Genomic DNA, 20,925 nt, shown 5'->3' with positions numbered 1-20,925 from the left:
AGAATGTATTTTGGTCAATTAACAAAGTTTATATCTCAATACTTTGTAATACTTTTTCAATGACAGAGGTCAAACGTTTTCTGTAAGTCTTCACTAAGGTTTTCACCCACACTGTTGCTGGTATTTTTTGGCCATTCCTCCTCAGATCTCCTCTAACGAGCAGTGATGTTTTGCTGTGCTGCAACACGACTTCAAATCCCTCCAAGATTTTCAGTTTGCGTCCTACGGTTCTACTAGTGTCACACATCTGTAGAACCTTGTCTGATGCTTCTCTGTGAAGTGGGGCGAAGGAACGGGAATGACGTAAGGTTACATGAGCCTTGAGCCATGCGCATATCACATGAAGGGAGCTCGTTTCATCGCACTTCTGAAGACAAGAATTCTCCGGTTGGAACGTATTGAAGATTTATGTTAAAACACTAAAGATTGTTCAATACACGTTTGACATGTTTCCACTGACTGTTAGAACTTTTTACATTTCGTCGCTTTTTAGTGAGCCTTCCTGAGTTGGATTTGTTTACCTAAACACGCTACAAACTAGCTATTTGGAATAAATGATGGCATTACCTCAACAAAGTGGAAGTGGGAGTCCTGGGAGTCATTCTGATGAATCAGAAAGGTAAGTGAAGATTTATAATGCTATCAGACTTTGTTGACTCCACATTTGAGGGTAAATGATGGCTTCCTTTTGTGGCTCAACGCTGTTCTCAGAATTATGAATAGTTGTGCTTTGCCGTAAAAGTTTTTTGAAGTCTGACACAGCGGTTGCATTAAGAACAGTGTATCTTGTAGTTCTATGTAAACAGTATTTTCATTACAGTTTATGATGAAGTTTTCTTTAATTTGATTGGCTCTGCAATTTCTCCGATATGTTGGAGGCCATTTCTGAAACCATGGCGCCAAATGTAAACTGAGTTTTTGGATATAAATATGAACTTATCACTATATGTATATATAAACAATAGTATTTCTCTCTCGTGTGAACATGAAGTCCTAATCGATGTCTATCTGATGATAGCATCCATTCAAGATAGGTTAGTGATTTCTATCTCTTTCTTCACTCTCTCTATTTCCGTCTCTCTTCTCTTGTAATCCCTCCCTTCGATCTTTCTTTGCTGTGTTGTCTGTGATTTTTGCCGGTAGACTCCTCACACATAATCGTGCTTTTCGTGTCGGTCTTCGGCTCTTGTATCGCCCTTTCTCAATTTTCCTCGTGCGTGCGTCATCTCTGTCGGGGTCCTCGGGATCTACAAGACGTTCTTCGTAAAATGGTTGCAAATTCTCTCTTTCACTCTCTTTGAGAAATTTATTTATGAGATTTTTCTATTGTTTGAATTTGGCGCCCTCTGCCACTTTCACTCTCTCTCACTCTTCTCTCTCTCTTCTCTCTCTCAAATTTCCAAATTCAGCCGCTTTCTAAGACAGACAGACAGACAGACAGACAGACAGACAGACAGACAGACAGATGGTGAAAATATAGAAAAGGAGAGAGAAAACAACCAAGATAAAAGTCATCTCTGGAGAAGGGGGCGATGATGAAGAGTGGGAGGAGAGTGAGGATATTAATGAGGATGATGTTCTGGGTTTGTCCCCTGCCCGTAGACCAGGTCCATTCAGACTGCCGCCTCAGCAGGACCTGATTCAGCTGTCCCAGATATTGCCAGCCAACTCTCTTTTCTGCAAGCTGGCCCTTTCCTCTGCCCGATGGCACTCAAACTCAGCGCCATCCTCTTTTATGATTACCACACATTTCCTTTATTTTGTCCACCCCCCAACCCCCTCTCTTTTTTTCTGTCCTATTCTCTCTCTGTACCGCTCTCTCTCTCTCTCTCACACAAATCCTCTTTCTTTCTTTCTATGTCTATTTTCTTTTCCTCCCCCTGCCAGGTATTGTTTCATCTAGGCTCTGATGATGATGATGATGAACATGATGACAGCAGCAGTAGTAAAATGCTCAGGCCTCTTTATCGATAATGTGTCAGAGAATATCTTAGTGTTGTTATCGAACACTTCCCAACTACCCAGAAAACCTAAAATGCATTTACCCATTTCCCGAGGAGGGGGAGGGAGGGAGGGAGGAATATAGGGAGGAGAGGAGGAAGAGGTATGGCTGTTCAATAGCTCACAGTGAATTAAGTAATACCATATTTTGTGTCGATACATATTACAGCGTGTTTAACAGCAGCGAGCCAGAACAGCCTGGCTCCACATCGTTATAGCGACCAGATCAATACAACACTGAAAGAGAGGACCTGTCTGTCAGACAATGTAATTGGCTATCAAAGCTGTGTGACAATGTGGAAGAACAATCTGAAAAGCGTCTAGAGATATTTACCTCACGTCTCAGGCCTGCGCTCAAGGGAGTGTGTGAATAGATGTACCTGAAGTAAAATTATGTTATTGTCCACCCAGAGATGAAAATGTTCCATGTTTTTGAAACCTCCACTAAGGTAGAAATAACAGTAAAACGCCTATGCCTCAAGGGGCTGGTGAGAGATAGTGTTGATAGCTTCCATCCATCTTGATGGGCTTTGACAGTTCATCTGACAGGTTAATTGTCTGGTAAAGGAGGGGAGCATGGGTAGAAGTCCCAGGAGGATACTGCTGAGGTGACCCAAGGCCAAGACAGATAATATACTTAAGCAATAATGTACTTAAGCAATGTCATATTATGTCTACATACAGTGTTGTAACGATGTGCAAATAGATAAGGTACAAAATGGAAAATAAATAAACATGGGTTGTAATAACAAAGGTGTTTGTTCTTCGCTGGTTGCCCTTTTCTTGTGGCAACAGGGCTCTTTCTCTCTCTTCTCTCTCTCTCTCTCTTCTCTCTCTCTCTCTCTCTCTCTCTCTCTCTCTCTCTCTTTCTCTCAAATGTTGCCTATATTTTGGTGACAAATTGTAGCCTAATATTAGTTTATCCCATGGCGCATTTGCTTGAAGCATTCCTGCTATTATGATCCAAACATGCCATAGTTTGTCTTCAAGCATTATGTATCTTGGGGAGCACGTGTGTCGAGGCGAAATTGTCGGTGGGGGTGCGAGGTGACAGCTGTGGCCCCGCCTGGTCGATCAGCTGCAGAGGGACCCCACCAGTACAGAGAGGAGAAAGAAAGGGAGGGGATCAATAGGCGCTGGTGTGGGTCTCACTTTCACTCCTTCAATCTCTCTGGTGGGCTGAATGCGCGAGCCCCCGTTCTTCGAACATTATTTCTGTTCTCGAGCGCGCAAGGAAGCAGGTCCAAATCCTGATCACAGCATATTGCTCACTGAAATCCCGAAATATCGGGGGAAACCATGACAACAGCAGAAACCGGAGATTGAGAGCGGAGTCGCCAGCAGAACCAGTAGAACGGGGAACTCTGATGTGACGGAAGAAGCATCTTGTTTTACAAGAACAGTTTGATTTCAAACCCCTGTCTTTTTCTCTATCAAGTATGGAATCCTCGATGACGCGCGCAGAGCAGAATATCATGACAGTTCTATGGGGAGTGATGGTCATGGCCTCCTGCGGCCATAGCGCACGAATTGTCAGTGGTAAGTTGTGATGATAACTTTTATCAAGTTTGTACAAAAACTAAATAAGTATTATAAGACAATAAGATCTGAATATTCAGATTTCTGATATCCTCAAAATAAAAATGATCAGAGAAAAATGTATTGATCATTCACATGAAAGAAACAATAATCTCAACCGTAAACTAGCAGTGAAATTTAACCACTTGTGACTATGCTAAAGTTATAGGTCTGTCTATAGCTTATCATCATCATCATCATCATCATCATATTTAGATGGAAATTAGTGAATTTAGGAATTAAAATTGGTCACACAATAGGTTAGACTATCTGAGCCAGTATAACAATTTCTCCATATGGAATCATGTTTTCCAATCATTGCACTATTCCTGTAAAAAAATTGAATTACATGTAAACTGTTATTGATGCAGATTTGCAATCTACTTGGATTTGTTGCACCCTTTACCAAAATGGTTAATCCAGTTTAGATGTTTAAGGTGTAAGGTTCCGCTTTTCTTTTCTTAGTCAACCTTGTGTTCTGGAACGTAGCCCTGTTCTGTTTCTTTGTGTTCTGGAACGTAGCCCTGTTCTGTTTCTTTGTGTTCTGGAACGTAGCCCTGTTCTGTTTCTTTGTGTTTCTGGAACGTTAGCCCTGTTCTGTTTCTTTGTGTTCTGGAACGTAGCCCTGTTCTGGTTTCTTTGTGTTCTGGAACGTAGCCCTTTCTGTTTCTTTGTTCTGGAACGTAAGCCCTGTTCTGTTTCTTTGTGTTCTGGAACGTAAGCCCTGTTGTTTCTTTGTTTCTGGAACGTAGCCCTGTTCTGTTTCTTGTTTCTGGAACGTAGCCCTGTTCTGTTCTGCTTTGTGTTTCTGGAACGTGCCTGTTCTGTTTCTTTGTGTTCTGGAACGTAGCCCTGTTTCTGTTTCTTTGTGTTCTGGAACGTCAGCCCTGTTCTGTTTCTTTGTGTTCTGGAACGTTAAGCCGCTGTTCTGTTTTTCTTTTTCTGGAACGTAGCCCTGTTCTGTTTCTTTGTGTTCTGGAACGTAGCCCTGTTCTGTTTCTTTGTGTTCTGGAACGTAGCCCTGTTCTGTTTCTTTGTTCTGGAACGTAGCCCTGTCTTTCATTATTGTTCATTGATTTCACCTGTGTTTGTTTCTCACCTGGTCTCATCAGTTCCCTATTTAGTTCAGTTCTTTCTGTTTGTATGGTTGTGAGGTATTGTTTGTTTTGACTGCCTACCTGTGCTTGACCATTGCCTGCGAACACGATTCCTGCCTTCTGTGTAGGCTTAATAGACATCTGGCCGCGGTCTGCGCGTGAATCTACACCTTTTTCTCCCTGTGTCTCATACCTTAATCTTCCTAACCCTGGCATTCATTTTGAATGTAGATTGCGTGTGAATTAAAATGTGGATATCCCCACTCTGGCTGGATTTAAATTGGAATTATAATGTGTCTTGCAGGCCTGATGTGACCTGTAAACATAGGAATTACAATCAGTAGACAGAGATGTCATCCACATATTCCGATGCAAAACTCCTGATGGTGCATTTGAAGCGCGCCATAGTGCTGAATGGGGCTGAATGGCACCTAAACATCGCTAAGGGTCAGGGTGAAAGTGTCACAGCTTGCCAGCCTGTGATTGGTCTGTGTCAGTACTGTACGTGGTCCTGTGTGACGACAAATATAGTAGTCAGAATGAATCACAATTTAATTCAATATCGGGATTTGTAGCGAACTTTAAAATAGTTCACTGGTGGGGATCGAACTTGATCATAAGAAACACATTCTAGAGCGCAAAATGGCCGTCTAAATTTGGGGGGGGGGGCTGTTCTGGCTATTGTAATTTACATAGGCTTTCTGGTGCAGACCAGGACCTTTGGCACCGCTAGGTTGATACGCAGTACCCAATCAGCAGAGCTTGTGACTTCAAGCTCCAGACAAGACATTGGGGGTCTGCCTGTAAACTATGAGTTTCAGGCCACTGTATTAGGGTACAACTAGGCCCTCAAAAAAAAGGCCTTTGAAGTATGTCTTGTCGTAAAGAATTTAATTGTAATGACAACATATTCACTTAGGATCTTATTTGGTGAAGGCCACAGGACTGGAAAATAATGAATGTAACAACTATGTCTCTGTCACTATCAAACCAGTCATGGGTGGTACTGGTAACTAAAATTCACTTGAAAGGCACGCTGGGAAATATGCAAATAAGGCTTAAAACCCTACAGCAGAGCTATTAAATTCCAGTCCTGGGGGGCTTTTTTTTGTATGGCTCTTTAAAGAACTATCCCGTGTATAGATGTTCAGAGACCCTAAAATGGTTCCACTATGGCATCGCTCTCAATAAAATTATTTGGTTCCAACTCACACCTATTTTTTTTGTAAGTGTACTGTTACAGATTGTGAGTTGTGTGTGCATGTGCTTGCCTTCGTGCTTGTTATGAATGTGTGTGGACCTGTCAGAGTTTGTTTACCAGGGAAATGTCCTTATAGGTTTTACTGCCTGGTGGTTATTGGGGTTGTAAAGATTGAGTGTAAAGTCTATTTATTGTTCCTTCCCTCTGGGCCTCTACATTTTTTAAATACAGTACATAACTTACAGCAGACTGCTGTTCTACATGTGTCTATGCTGTCAGTGTCATAGGGCAGGCTGCAGACTTAACATGTTTGTTTTCAAATCTGTTACAGAGGGAGAGAGAGTGTGATATTATATTTCATTAGGGTGAGATATGTAGTCTTGCTAACACCTATCTCTCAAAGTCCTACTAACGTCAGTCTGGAATGGCGAAGAGATATGCCCCACTTTAACCTACATGCAACATTTCCATTCTGTGTGATTTAGACTAAATAAACTGCACGTGACACAGAGGGGAAAGAATACTGAAAGAGACAGACAGAGAATCAGTGAGAGAGACAGACAGAGAGGATTAGTGAGACAGGGGGACTGATGTTCCAAGATTGAGTACGCCGAATAGTCAAGAACAATTCCCCATGCGGCCAAAACGCAGTGTGCCACGAAGCAGGATATATGCTGTGATTGAGAAAAATATATATACAAGAAAGGCTATTAGTTTAACACCATCTGCTCTAATTCTCTCACAAAACAGTCATTAAAGAAAATCTAAATGCATATTCCCATGAAACTGATTGAGATCAAGTGATTGGTATGCACAGGCAGTTATCACGGGTAAATGGTGAATTATCATTGAGAGTAGGCATGTCTATCTTGGTGTTTGAGGGTAATAAAAACAGAACATGTTCAGTGGTACAGTGCAATTGGAGTATTCATTTTATGCATAGGCCTATTCTACAATGATATTCAATAGGCCACATTTATTGAGAGATTATCGCCTAATAAAACATCCTAAATTGCGCTCCCTCACTTTATAAAAACATAGCACCACACCACTGGAATGAAAGGAAAGTTGGCGTCTTCACTCTAAAACCCAAGCGCTTGCACACATAGCAGGTCCCATGAAAAAATGGGCCCCCTTAAGGAAATCAAATGCCCGTCCAACTGAATCGTTCTGGCGCCGACCCTGCAGAGAATCAGGGAGAGAGACAGACAGACAGATAATCAGTGAGAGAACAGACAAGTAATCATGAGAGAGGCAGACAGATATATCAGTGAAGCAGAGTATCAGAAGATAGAGAATCAGTGCGAGAGACAGACTGATATCAGTGAAGAGACAGACAGAGAACAGTGAGACAGACAGACAGATAACATGAGAGAGACAGACAGATAATCAGTGAGAGAGACAGACAGATAATCAGTGAGAGAGACAGACTGATAATCAGTGGGAGAGAGACAGAGAATCATAGAGAGAGAGACCAGACAGGATAATCAGTGAGAGAGACAGACAATAATCAGTGAAGAGACAGACAGACAATCAGTGAGAGAGACAGACAGAGAATCAGAGAGAGAGAGACCAGAACAGATAATCAGTATGAGAGAGGACAGACAGACATCAGTGAGAGAGACAGACAGATAATCAGTGAGAGAGACAGACAGATAATCAGTGAGAGAGACAGACAGACAATCAGTGAGAGAGACAGACAGATAATCAGTGAGAGAGGCAGACAGATAATCAGTGAGATAGACAGACAGACAATCAGTGAGAGAGACAGACTGATAATCAGTGAGAGAGACAGACAGAGAATCAGGATTGATATTCTCAGAGGATGAAAAGGGGTGGTGAGGAGAAGTAATGAAGGAGAGAAACTAAGGAAGAAGTGAATAAGGGGGAAGGAAGAGCAAATGAGGCATCTAGAGAAAAGAAAGAGAGAGAGAAAGAGAGAGAGAGAGCGTTTGAGGGAAAAAAAGAGAAGAATAGATAAAAAGTGGGATTTGAGGAATCAGAGCAGCAGAGGCAGGATAGAGAGAAGGAATTAATGAAGGAGCGCAAAAGAGAGAGGGGGGGAGAGAAGAAGAAAGGCAGAAAGAAAAGATGATGAAGAATTTTGAGATATCCGAACAGGAAGAAGAATGGCGCCAGAGGGAATGGCTGCTGTTTTACGGGCTCCTAACCAATTGTGCTATTTTGTGGGGGGGGGGGGGGGTTCACGTTGTTTGTAACTTATTTTGTACATAATGTTTCTGCCACTGTCTCTTATGACCGAAAATAACTTCTGGATATCATCACAGCGATTACTCACCTCGAACTGGACCAAGATTTGTTATTTAATGAGTCTGAAGCGACGGATATACTGTTGCTCCTGAACCAGGCTTAAATCACGTCATTCACATGAAGAGGAGACGAGGAGACACAGGGGCCGCAGATCCGGGTGCCTTGTGAGAATTTGTTGGCGAGTGGGTAACCCGCCTCTACCACCCGTGCTATTGGTCAACGTGCAATCATTGGAGAATAAACTGGATGATCTCTGTTTGAGATTATCCCAACGGGACATTCAATACTTTCACAGAGTCGTGGCTGAATGACGACATGGATAATATATTGGCTGGGTTTTCTGTGCATCGGCAATACAGAACAGCTACCTCCGGTAAGACAAGGGATGGTGGTCTGCGTCTATTTGTTAATAACAGCTGGTGCGTGAAATCTAATATCAAAGAAGTCTCGAGGTTTGGCTCGTGTCACAACTGCTCCCACTCCCCCTCCCGGGCGCTCGAAGGCGCCAGGCTACCCGTCTTTACACGCACCTGTCACCATATTACGCACAGCAGCGCTCATTGGACTCACCTGGACTCCTTCACATGGTTTCCTTGCCTCGGTTGGCTCGGCAGGTTCCCATCCCACGTCATGCTTCAGCTGGCCCATGGGGCTTCTACGCCGCAGCGGGGTCGTCAGGCTGTCACGCCTCGGGCCGGCCCGTCCGGCTCGCCCAGGTGGGACGCCGGGAGGCGCCCCTAGAGCGGGGGTACCATCACACCTGCTCCTGCTCCCCCTCCCTGGTGCTCGAAGGCACTAGGCTACCCGTCTTTACACACACCTGTCACCATTTTACGCGCAGCAGCGCTCATTGGAATCACCTGGACTCCTTCACATGGTTTCCTTGCCTCGGTTGGCTCGGCAGGTTCCCATCCCACGTCATGCTTCAGCTGGCCCATGGGGCTTCTACGCCGCAGCGGGGTCGTCAGGCTGTCACGCCTCGGGCCGGCCCGTCCGGCTCGCCCAGGTGGGACGCCGGGAGGCGCCCCTAGAGCGGGGGTACCATCACACCTGCTCCTGCTCCCCCTCCCTGGTGCTCGAAGGCACTAGGCTACCCGTCTTTACACACACCTGTCACCATTTTACGCGCAGCAGCGCTCATTGGAATCACCTGGACTCCTTCACATGGTTGATTGCCCCTGTATATCTGTCTGTTCCTCGGTGGTGTTCCCGTATTAATTGTTGTTATATGTTCCTGTCCAGACGCTGTTCCTGTTCTGTTTTGTGTCCGTCAGTTATTAAACCTTCACTCCCGGTAACTGCTTCTCGACTCCTGTGTCGATCCTTTCAGCTCGCCTCAGGAAGAGTACCTTATGATATGCGGTAGACCAGGTATTCCTAAACTGGGTACTGGGGGGTACGCCACACAAAAATGTGATTCACATTTAAAAAAATAAAGATAACAGTCCAAGATGTGTTGGTATCTGTACTGATGGCGCAAAAGCCATGACAGGGAGACATAGTGGAGGGGTAATGCGCGTGCAAGCAAGGCCCCTGAACTCTCGTGTATTTTCTGCATAATGCAATGATATGGTTATCAAGGGGCAAAGTATTGACACGTAATTTTTTTTGAGAGACAAGCTTAAAGTTTTCATTACTGACCGTAATTTTCACTTGTCTGACTGCCTGCATGATGACAGGTTTCTCACACGACTGGCCGATCTGGCTGATGTTTTTTCTCACCTGAATGATCTGAATCTAGGATTACAGGGACTCTCTATATTCAATGTGCGAGACAAAATTGAGGCTATGATTAAGGAGCTCTTCTCTGTCTGCATTAACAAGGACAACACACAGGTCTTCCCATCATTTTGTATGATTTTTTGTGTGCAAATGAACTCAACCTTACGGACAATGTCAAATGTGATGTAGCGAAGCACCTGAGTGAGTTTAATACGCAATTACGCAGGTACTTTCCCGAAATGGATGACACAAAGTGGATTCATTATCCCTTTCATGCCCTGCCTCCAGTCCACTTACCGATATCTGAACGAGTGAGCCTCATTGAAATTGTAACAAGCAGTTCTGTGAAAATTGAATTTAATCAGAAGCCACTGCCAGATTTCTGGATTGGGCTGTGCCCAGTGTATCCTGCCTTGGCAATCGCACTGTTAAGACACTGATACCCTTTGCAACCACGTACCTATGTGAGAATGGATTCTCGGCCCTCACTAGCATGAAAACTAATACAGGCATAGACTGTGGTGTGGAAAAAGACTGAGACTCTCCAATACAACCCAACATTGCAGAGTTATGTGCATCCTTTCAAGCACACCCTTCTCATTAACCTGTGGTGAGTTATTCACCATTTTTGATGAACAAATAAGGTGTTGTACGTAAGATGGATAAGCAAAGAGCAAAATGATTGATTATCATTATATTATTATTATTATTTGTGTGGTCCTAAAAGAGCACTTTGTCACTTCCCACGAGCCGGATCGCGACAAACTCACACTCATTCTTATGTTTAATAAATGTATCGTATAGTGTGTGTGTGTGTGTGTGTGTGTGTGTGTGTGTGTGTGTGTGTGTGTGTGTGTGTGTGTGTGTGTGTGTGTGTGTGTGTGTGTGTGTGTGTGTGTGTGTGTGTGTGTGTGTGTGTGTGTGTGTGGCAGGCTTACAATGATGTCAAAAATCAACATTTGAGAGTGCACTGACCCTGGTGCTAGAGAGGGTACGCAGCTAGAGGTTGAATGTTTGAAGGGGTACGGGACTATAAACAGTTTGGGAACCACTGCTGTAGACCACACTATTTACGAAGAGAGTTTTCATCAATATTTTTTGTAGCTGTCTATTTACCACAACATACCGATGCTGGCACTAAGACCGCACTCAATGTGCTGTGTTAGGCCATAAGCAAACAAGAAAATACTCACCCAGAGGTGGCAAACCTAGTGGCCGGGGACTTTAATGCAGGAAAACTTAAATCCGTTTGACCTAATTTCTACCAGCATGTCAATTGTGCAACCAGAGGAAAACAACTCTGGACCACCTTTACTCCACACACAGAGTCGCGTAGAAAGCTCTCCCTCGTCCTCCATTTGGCAAATCTGACCATAATTCTATTCTCCTGATTCCTGCTTACAAGCAAAAACTAAAGCAGGAAGTACCTGTGACTCGCTCAATACGGAAGTATGACGCAGATTCTAAGCTACCGCACTGTTTTGCTAGCACAGACTGGAATATGTTCCGGGATTCAGTGAGATAGACCACAGTCACTGTTTTCATCAATAAGTGCATCAATGACGTCATCCCCACAGTGACCGTACGTACATACCTCAACCAGAAGCCATGGATTACAGGCAACATCCGCACTGAGCTAAAGGGTAGAGCTGCTACTTTCAAGGAGAGGGACACTAATCCATATAGAAATCCTGTTATGCCCTCCGACGAACCATCAAACAGGCAAAGAGTAAATACAGGACTAAGATCGAATCCTACTACACCAGCTTTGATGCTCGTCGGATGTGGCAGGGCTTGCAAACTATTACGGACTACAAAGGGAAGGCCAGCCGCAAGCTACCCAGTGACACGAGCCTTCCAGATGAGCTAAATTCCTTCTGTGCGATCTTCGAGGCTAGCAACACTGAAGCATGCATGAGAGCACCAGCTGTTCCGGACGACTGTGTGATCAAACTCTCCATTGCCGATGCAAGTAAGACTTTCAACAGGTCAACATTCACAAGGCCGCAGGGCCAGTCAGATTACCAGGACGTGTACTCAGAGCATGTGCTGACCAACTGGCAAGTGTCTTCACTGACATTTTCAACCTGTCCCTGACCGAGTCTGTAATACCTACATGTTTCAAGAAGACCACCATAGTCCCTGTGCTCAAGAATGCCAAGGTAACCTGCCTAATTGACTACTGACCCGTAGCCATCACGTCAGTAGCCATGAAGTGCTTTGAAAGGCTTGTCATTGATCACATCAACACCATCATCCCAAAAACGTTAGACCCACTCCAATTCGCAAACCGCCCCAACAGATCCACAGATGCCGCAATCTCTATTGCACTCCTCAATGGATTGTCCCACCTGAACAAAAGGAGCACTTAGGTGAGAGTGCTGTTTGTTGACTACAGCTCAGTGTTCCGCACCATAGTGCCCTCAAAGCTCATCACTAAGCTAAGGACCCTAGGAGTAAACACCTCCCTCTGCAACTGGATCCTAGACTTCCTGACGGGCCGCCTCCAGGTGGTAGGCAACAACACATCTGCCGCGCTGATCCTCAACACGGGGGCCCCTCAGGGGTGTCCATTCCTGTACTCCCTGTTCACTTACGACTGCGTGGCCAAGCACGACTCCAACACCATCATTATGTTAGCTGAGGACACAACGGTGGTAGGCCTGATCACCAACAAATATGAGACAGCCTATAGGGAGGAGGTCAGACACCTGGTCATGTGGTGCCAGGCCAACAACCTCTCCCTCAACGTGATCAAGACAAAGGAGATGATGAACTATAGGAAAAAGAGGACCGAGCACACCCTCATTCTCATCTGGTATGGCAACTGCTCGGCATCTGACCGTAAGGCACTACAGAGGGTAGTGTATGACCCAGTACATCGCTGGGGCCGAGCTTCCTGCCATCCAGGGTCAGAGGAAGGCCCTAAAAATGGTCAAAAGACTCCAGTCACCCAAGTCATAGACTGTTCTCTCTGCTACCTCACGGCAAGTGGTACCGGAGCGCCAAGTCTATGACCAAAAGGCTCCTTAACAGCTTCTACCCCCAAGCCATAAGACTTCTGAACAGTTAATCAAATGGCTACCCGGACTATTTACATTGACCCCCTTTTTTTGCAGTTTATTACCTATGCATATCTACATGTGCATGTTACCTCAATTACCCCGACTAACCTGTACTCTCGCACATTGACTCGGTACCAATACCCACTGTTAATAGCATCGTTATCGTTATTTTACTAATAAAACTTTAGTTTATTTAGTAAATATTTTCTTAACTTAACTTAAAAATATGCATTGTTGGTTAAGGGCAAGTAAGTAAGCATTTCACGGTAAGGTTGTATTCGACGCATGTGATAATTAAATGAGCATTTGATTGATGAGCGAGAGCGAGAGAGAGGAGGAGAGAGAGAGAGAGAGAGAGAGAGATAGAGAGAAGAAGGAGAGAGAGAGAGAGAAGAAGAGAGAGAGAGAGAGGAGAGAGAGAGAGAGAGAGGAGAGAGAGAAACGAGAGAGAGAGAGAGAGAGAGAGAAGAGAAGAGAGAAGAGGAGAGAGAGAGAGAGAGAGAGGAGGAGAGAGAGAGAGAGAGAGAGAGAGAGAGAAGAGAGAGAGAGAGAGAGAGAGAGAAGAGAGAGAGGAAGAAGAGAGAGAGAGGACGAGAGAGAGAGAAGAGAGAGAGACGAAGAGAGAGAGAGAGAGAGAGAAGAGAGAGAGAGAAGAGAGAGAGCAGAGAGATGAGAGAGAGAGAGGAGCAGAAGCATGAGAGAGAGAAGAAGAAGAGAGAGGAGAGAGAGAGGAGAGAGCAGAGGATGTGGAGGGATGGAATCACAAAGAGAGGGAAGAAAGAGAGAAAGGAGGTGACAAATGCTGACTGGTGTTGTTTGGTTTGTCTGTGACACCCCCGGTTCAATTACTAGGGTTCCTAAGTGATGATAGTGCAGATTTAGATCTCAGACCAGGCAGCCAATCCATTTAAGAGTACCTCGCTGGCCACACTGAGCTACTTGTTATCAATTAGGACTTCTTGTAACTGCTGTGGTATTAAATCACTGGTATTATGCACTGATGCACAAACCAAACACACACAACAACAACACACACACACACACACACACACACACACACACACTCACTCTCTCTCTCTCTCTCTCTCCTTATGAGGCTGATCTTTCTGATTTGTATGAGTCCGCCTAAAATCTGGGCCAGATCCACCACTTTTCACCCATTTACCTGGCATGATAGAGGACAGCTTTATTATGCTGGAGATTGAGATACATGCGTGTGATTGTTTGTTCGTGTCTGTAAAAGTGTCTAACTAAAGCTTGTGAAAGCGTGTTCCCTTTCAGTCGGTCACACGGTATAACATACTATAGGGAGTCAATGACCAATCATTTTCACCTGAAGTAAACTGGAAGGAAAAAAAACGGCCAATTGGCCAATGAATGCAGAGCCCGCCCTCGGGAGCCCCGCCTTCCTGGTTATATTAGAGGGGCTCGCATCCATTTCCTCAATTCAGTACCGTTCTTCAGCTTGCCTGAAGGAAAACGTGTCAGATAGTTGACAAACTTTTCAAACACACGACGGCTACGAGATCCGGCTCCGACTAAGGTGTCTGTTAGTGGGGAGAGAGTACTAGATGTTGTGAGTTTTGGGTCTTGGAGTCAGTTTTTATGTCGCTATCTTCTCTCTACTCTGCTTTGTGTAGCCGGTGCTTCCTTACTTGAGTAAGATGGTGGTGGTAAGAGTCCGTTCAAAAAGGCTAACCAGATGGATTTGAACCTCCGACCGTGCCCTAGGGTAGTAGTTCCCAAATTGTGGGGCGCACCCCCCATTGGTGACCACAGAGAGGCAGGACACTCATTTAACATCCCATCCGAAAGACAGCACCCTACACAGGGCAAAGTCCCCAATCACTGCCCTGGGACATTGGGATATTTTTTTTTTCGACCAGAGGAAAGAGTGCCTCCTATTGGCCCTCCAACACCACTTCCAGCAGCATCTGGTCTCCCATCCAGGGACCGACCAGGACCAACCCTGCCTAGCTTCAGAAGCAAGCCAGCAGTGGGATGCAGAGTGGTATACTGCTGGCATAAAGATTAGCCGCCTGTTAGGCAGGGACCTGCGGAGAGTTCAGTATCGTCAGGATCTATTGCACTAGGCACCCAGGAGAGTTTGATGTGAAATCGGTGGGTTTGTCCCCTGAAAGGCTGAAATCACAGTGTGGCTCATAGTGTTCCTAAGACCGGGTCCATGAGTGGCTTTCTGGCGGCGTGCAGGTTACGCATTTATCCGGGTTAGGCGCATTTATCCGGGTTAGGCGCATTTATCCGGGTTAGGCGCATTTATCCGGGTTAGGCGCATTTATCCGGGTTAGGTGCATTTATCCGGGTTAGGTGCATTTATCCGGGTTAGGTGCATTTATCCGGGTTAGGCGCATTTATCCGGGTTAGGCGCATTTATTGAGCCTTTGGGCTGCCGTGGTTTCTTTCGATGAGGTGGTGCACAAATATTCCTGATCAGCTGATGCCCAGCCGATGCCCTGTTGTTTTGGACTTGCAGTTCCAGACTCCTTGGGTCTCTGTGTGAGCCTTTTTCTAACCGGTAGGATCTATGGACTTGGGACGCCATGATCGATGTTAGGCAGCGTTTTGAGTTACAACAGTTCCCCTATGAGATTGAGCCTTGGGCTGCCATGTCAGCATGCGAGTACACCGTTTACAGGTTACTGCAGGTTCCCTGTGAGTACACCGTTTACAGGTTACTGCAGGTTCCCTGTGAGTACACCGTTTACAGGTTACTACAGGTTCCCTGTGAGTACACCGTTTACAGGTTACTACAGGTTCCCTGTGAGTACACCGTTTACAGGTACTGCAGGTTCCCTGTGAGTACACAGTTTACAGGTTACTACAGGTTCCCTGTGAGTACACCGTTTACAGGTTACTACAGGTTCCCTGTGAGTACACCGTTTACAGGTTACTACAGGTTCCCTGTGAGTTTGAATCTCTGGCTGCTGTGGTTCATAGACTCTGGTTGATGCATGTTTACACTTTACCAAGTCACGACTAGTGTTCTGTTGTTTCGGACTTGCGGGTTCTTTTTTCGAGTTCTGACATTTCAGGCTCACAAGGTGAGTACTGTTCTTGGAACCGTGGGGTCTGTGGACTTGGGCTGCAGTGGCTGTGTGTCAGTGTGTTTAACCATGTTGCAGCAGGTTCACTATATGTGGCTCTGACAGTTCAGGCTTCTCAGGTAAGTATTAGTGAAAGATGTGGCTTCTATAAGCCCATTTTGGAGCCGGTGGACGTGTGTCTGCTTGGGCTGCCGTGGACCTCCTAGTTTGGTATCTTCTGAGGAAATTAATGCGAGCCCCGGTATTATAACCAGTAAGGCGGGGCGGGGCGTCTGAGGGCAGACTCTGCATTCATTGGCCCGTTGGGCGTGTTCTTCACGTGTATATGATTGGTCGTTGACTACCCATAGAGTGTTATACCTCGTTCCCTCCTTCAGGGAACAGTAGTTATTTTCATAACTGTACGTTTGTGGGTGTGTCAGTAAAACTACAGTACTCTATGTGCTTCCTGCTTCCTGTAAGTGTCAGTTCTGAGTTTAAATACATCCAGTAGATGTGTGTTTGTGAGGCGTAACGAGGCTGATTGGCAGCCCTGCTATACTACTTCCTGTCAGTTGGAGGCACGTCCTGATTGACACAGGTTATTGACCGCTCTGGGTCAGTCAGACTGTAAATTCTACGGACTGAGAGGATGGGAATGCGATGACCACATCGTTTTGGCTGGAAGTCAAGAGTCATTAGTCGTGAGTGGGGGTCGATGGGTTGTGTGTTAGGGTGGTGTACGACTGATAAGCACAGTGGAGATGTTTGCATTCGATTAAAACAGTGACCACTTCACAAGATGAACAGAGATTCACTGAGGTGTCATTCTCCTGATGTATACTATTCACTGATATTAACTGATTGATTGATTGATTGATGAGTTGATAGTTGGGTTGATTGATTTGTTAAATGTTTGATTGACAGGTGGGTTGGTTGATTTGTTGGCTGGTTGATGGATGTATTGACTGGAGGAGGGGCTGATCGTGGTGTAGATACAGTAGTCTGGTGAATTTACTGATCACTGATTGGTTGATGGATGGTTTGTCAGATAGATGGATGTAAACAAACCCACAGCCAGGGCCACAGGAACCGTAGAGGGAGAAAGAGGATTTTGAAATGGTTGTGGAACCAGTGCTTGATGACATTGGTTATTTTGCTGGCTAATCTTGGCAACCTAGAACCAAAAATCTCACGGAAATTACTACAATTTATGTTACGTAGTCTGTCCACGAGAGATTTTTGCATATAACTGCCACAGATAGATTTCACAGAATTGTCTATTGAATAATTTATCAATCCATATGTAAAATCGTCTACTTACAATCAATAGATAGATCGATAGATGATCTCCTTCTCGCCGCAGGTCAGACGGTGTGTCAGGGAGGGGCGGAGCATCCGTGCTACAAGATGGCCTACTTCCGGGACATGACCAGCCGCGTTGCATTCTGGGAGGCCAGACAGGCATGTGAGATGGACGGCGGGTCCCTGCTGAGCATAGAGAATGCTGCCGAGCAGAGACACATAGAGCACCGCTACATTCAGTGTGTGTGTGTGTTGTGTGTGTGTGTGTGTGTGTGTGTGTGTGTGTCGTGTGTGTGTGTTGTGTCGTGTGTGTGTGTGGTGGTGTGGTGTGTGTGTGTGTGTGTGGTGTGTGTGTTGTTGTGTGTGTGGTGTTTTGACAGTAACAAATGACACCAAAAACACCACCTCACAGTACTTTCAATCAATGACATTGTAATATATTTATTAATTGTAATTGCAGTATAATTACATACAATATATAGATATATATATTTGTAGCAGGTACTTCGGACCTTCAAAGGAGCGGGGACAGAAACCGGGGCTGGAGCAGTACCGTAACGGAGGAATAGCAGACGGTGATTTTGGATCGGGCTGACAAGGACAGAATGGAGAGAACCAGCAGGGATCAAGATTCAACTTCGCCTCCTGTCGACTTAACCGGGCTGGATGATGGGAAGTGTGTCACAATGTTGGTGTGTGTGCTGTGTGTGTGTGTGTGGTGTGTGGTGTGTCGTGTGTGGTGGTGTGTGTGTGTGTGTGTGGTGTGTGTGTGTGTGGTGTGGTGTGTGTGTGTGGTGTGTGTGTGTGTGTGTGTGTGTGTGCTGTGTGTGTGTGTGGTGCGTCTAGTGGTTAGGATTCACCTGCGGTTCTGGGTTTCGACTTCCCAGTCAGGAAATACTACTTCATGTGGCTTATGAGTGGCTCAGCGGTCCACAGGACTGCTCTCAGTGCAAAAGGCGTCATTAAGTCCCTGGTTTTCGATCCAGGCTGTATCACACTGGCCGTGAATGGGGGTCCATAGGGTGGTGCACAATTGGCCCTGGGCTAGGCCGTATTGTAAATACGAATTTTATTGTTAACTGAATGGGTCTAGTTAAATTAAAAAACGGTGTGTGGTGTGTGTGTGAAAGCAACTGAGACTTTGACAAACCTTTATGTGGGGTAGGCATGTGGTGTGAAGGTCTTACGGTGTGTGTGTCAGGAAGTGGTATTTTGACGTGAGGCCCGTCGTGCGGAGGGAGGCGTGTGTAGGATTGTTACCACCACCGCAGCTCTCACGGCTGGGCGGGGCTACATGTACCATGGAACGAACGACAGACAGGGGTGCAACTGAAGCATACACAAACTTCATTCTGCAAGTACGAACCAGGTGACTCCCACAGTATACACAGGTACGCTAACAGCATCACACAGGTAGGATTACACAGCATCACACAGGTACGACTAACAGCATCAACACAGGTACGACTAACTGGCATCAAAGGTATGCCTACACAGCATCACACAGGTACGACTACACAGCATACCAGGTACGCACTACCAGCTCACCAGGTAGACTACACAGCATCTACACAGGTAGAATAACGATCACACAGGTAGACACACGCATAACTAGGTAGACTTACACAGATGCAACAGGTGCGCACTAACAGCATCAACAGGTAGACTAACAGCATCACACAGGTGCGACTACACAGCATCACACAGGTACGACTACACAGCATCACACAGGTGCGACTACACAGCATCACACAGGTACGCCTACACAGCATCACACAGGTACGACTACACAGCATCACACATGTACGACTACACAGCATCACACAGGTACGACTACACAGCATCACACAGGTACGACTACACAGCATCACACAGGTACGCTTCCACAGCATCACACAGGTACAGTCTTGTGGAGTGTTCCTTATGTCTGCCTCTAAGAGCTGTTTCTGTTGTTGTGCTTTAGCCTGCTACAACATTACACTAACAGAAATGCATATCAGTTTTGTTAAATCCAGTTTTTTCTCGGATTCTGATCTTGATCCAGAGAGCCATCTGGTGAAGGAGCAGGGGGACAGGCCTGGAGCTCGTGACCCAGGTGAGGGAACACATAATGGGGCATAGCCCGGCAACAGCAACCCCTCTCCTGGAGATCTGACTGGGTTTGCTGTAGTATATCCCTGTTTGATCTAGTGTCTGTCTGTCTGTCTGTTCCAGATGTGACGGTGGCACAGACAATAGAGGTCAAACAGGCTGGTCCCAGTGAGGAGGATGGCGCCCCACACGTAGTCATAGCCGGACCAGGTGAGACAAGTGGAGGTGAGACAGGTGTATGGCAGAACTCCAGAGGGTGAGACAGGTCTTGATGAGACAGGTAAATTGATGAAATAGCCTGTCTGTCTGAGGGGCCGTCTCTGCCCTCCTCCTGCAGGGATGTTTCTGGTCTATGTGATCATCCCCACCATCCCTCTGCTGCTGCTCATCCTGGTGGCTTCTGGGACTTGCTGTTTCCAGATGTTCAGCAAGAGGTGAGAGACGGCACACCACTGCAACCACAAAAACAACAAATCCCTACGTTACGACACAGCTGAACACACCAAGTCCCCCCAGTTAAATCAGTACTGCATTACTGATACACATCCAACTGTTTTACCACTCTGTGATTCTCATACAGCTAAGGCTTGCACAATTACCATATAAACCGTTTAACCAATGGTTATGGACCAAGACCGTCATAAAAATATTTTGGGGAACAAACAGATGACTGAAGTTGGGATGGCCAGGCATTTGTGCGGTTGAGGCCGTTTCAGCCATAACATGGACTCTTAATAATAACGTGATAAAACTTGATCCTTGATGAAACAAGCCATGGAGTCTTTGGTTGTCTAGGTAACACCCCCCATGATGCAGCAGCAGCACACACAGAAATAGAATGAATAGAACGGGCTTGGAACCACTAACCCTGACAATTTGACTGGTAAACCCATGGGTACACTCCCAATGGCTGCCTGGTATTGTAATGCATTTCCATGGTAATGTAGAATGTTCATTGATCAAATGATGTTCACTGGTGTGGCTCATGCAGTGGAATGTATTTTTTATCATATCAGTTGAGTTGAATCAACAATCACAGCACATATTTTAGCATTTGTTTCACTTCCTGCTTTGCTACAGTATGGATAAACTTGCGATGGCCGCCAGTCCACCCGTTATGCCATCATTGACTTGAACGGGCATGCCAGTTCTATCCATTCCATTTCTATGGCAGCACATGCAGTCAGGAGGAGATGTGCGTACCCCTCAAAAAATAAGGGATGTGTTCACCAATTACCATTTTAAATTCCATGGCCGTCCCAGCCATAAATATAACCAATCATTCACTATCCTCATAGTACTCATTCCATGACCATCCCAGCCATAAATATAACCAATCATTCACTGTCCTCATAGTACTCACACACTGTCCTCTCTCACTCTCTCTCTCTCTTGCTATCACACACCGTCCTCTCTCTCTTTCTCTTTCTATCACTCACTGTCCTCTCTCTCTTTCTCTCTTCCTATCACTCACTGTACTCTCTCTCCCTTTCTCTCTTCCTATCACACACTGTCCCCTCTCTCTCTCTCTCTCTCTCTCTCTCTCTCTC

The 20,925-nt window shown here is 45.6% G+C and overlaps 1 protein-coding gene across 1 annotated transcript in view; it reads left to right on the top strand.

Moving 5' to 3' along the window:
* Nucleotides 1-3,129: 3,129 nt before the first annotated feature.
* LOC112069464 (chondrolectin-like) overlaps nt 3,130-20,925 on the top strand; it is a 19,631-nt gene continuing 1,835 nt past the window's right edge. The window contains exons 1-6 of the mRNA XM_024136810.2: nt 3,130-3,540; nt 17,346-17,523; nt 18,992-19,159; nt 19,300-19,379; nt 19,499-19,585; nt 19,713-19,809. Coding sequence (XP_023992578.2) covers nt 3,441-3,540; nt 17,346-17,523; nt 18,992-19,159; nt 19,300-19,379; nt 19,499-19,585; nt 19,713-19,809 — 710 coding nt within the window. The 5' untranslated portion in view covers nt 3,130-3,440. The remainder of the gene's footprint in view (nt 3,541-17,345; nt 17,524-18,991; nt 19,160-19,299; nt 19,380-19,498; nt 19,586-19,712; nt 19,810-20,925) is intronic.

Source organism: Salvelinus sp. IW2-2015, unplaced genomic scaffold (assembly GCF_002910315.2).
Source record: "Salvelinus sp. IW2-2015 unplaced genomic scaffold, ASM291031v2 Un_scaffold1019, whole genome shotgun sequence".
NCBI lineage: Eukaryota > Metazoa > Chordata > Actinopteri > Salmoniformes > Salmonidae > Salvelinus > Salvelinus sp. IW2-2015.
This window is presented reverse-complemented; position numbering and strand designations above follow the sequence as displayed.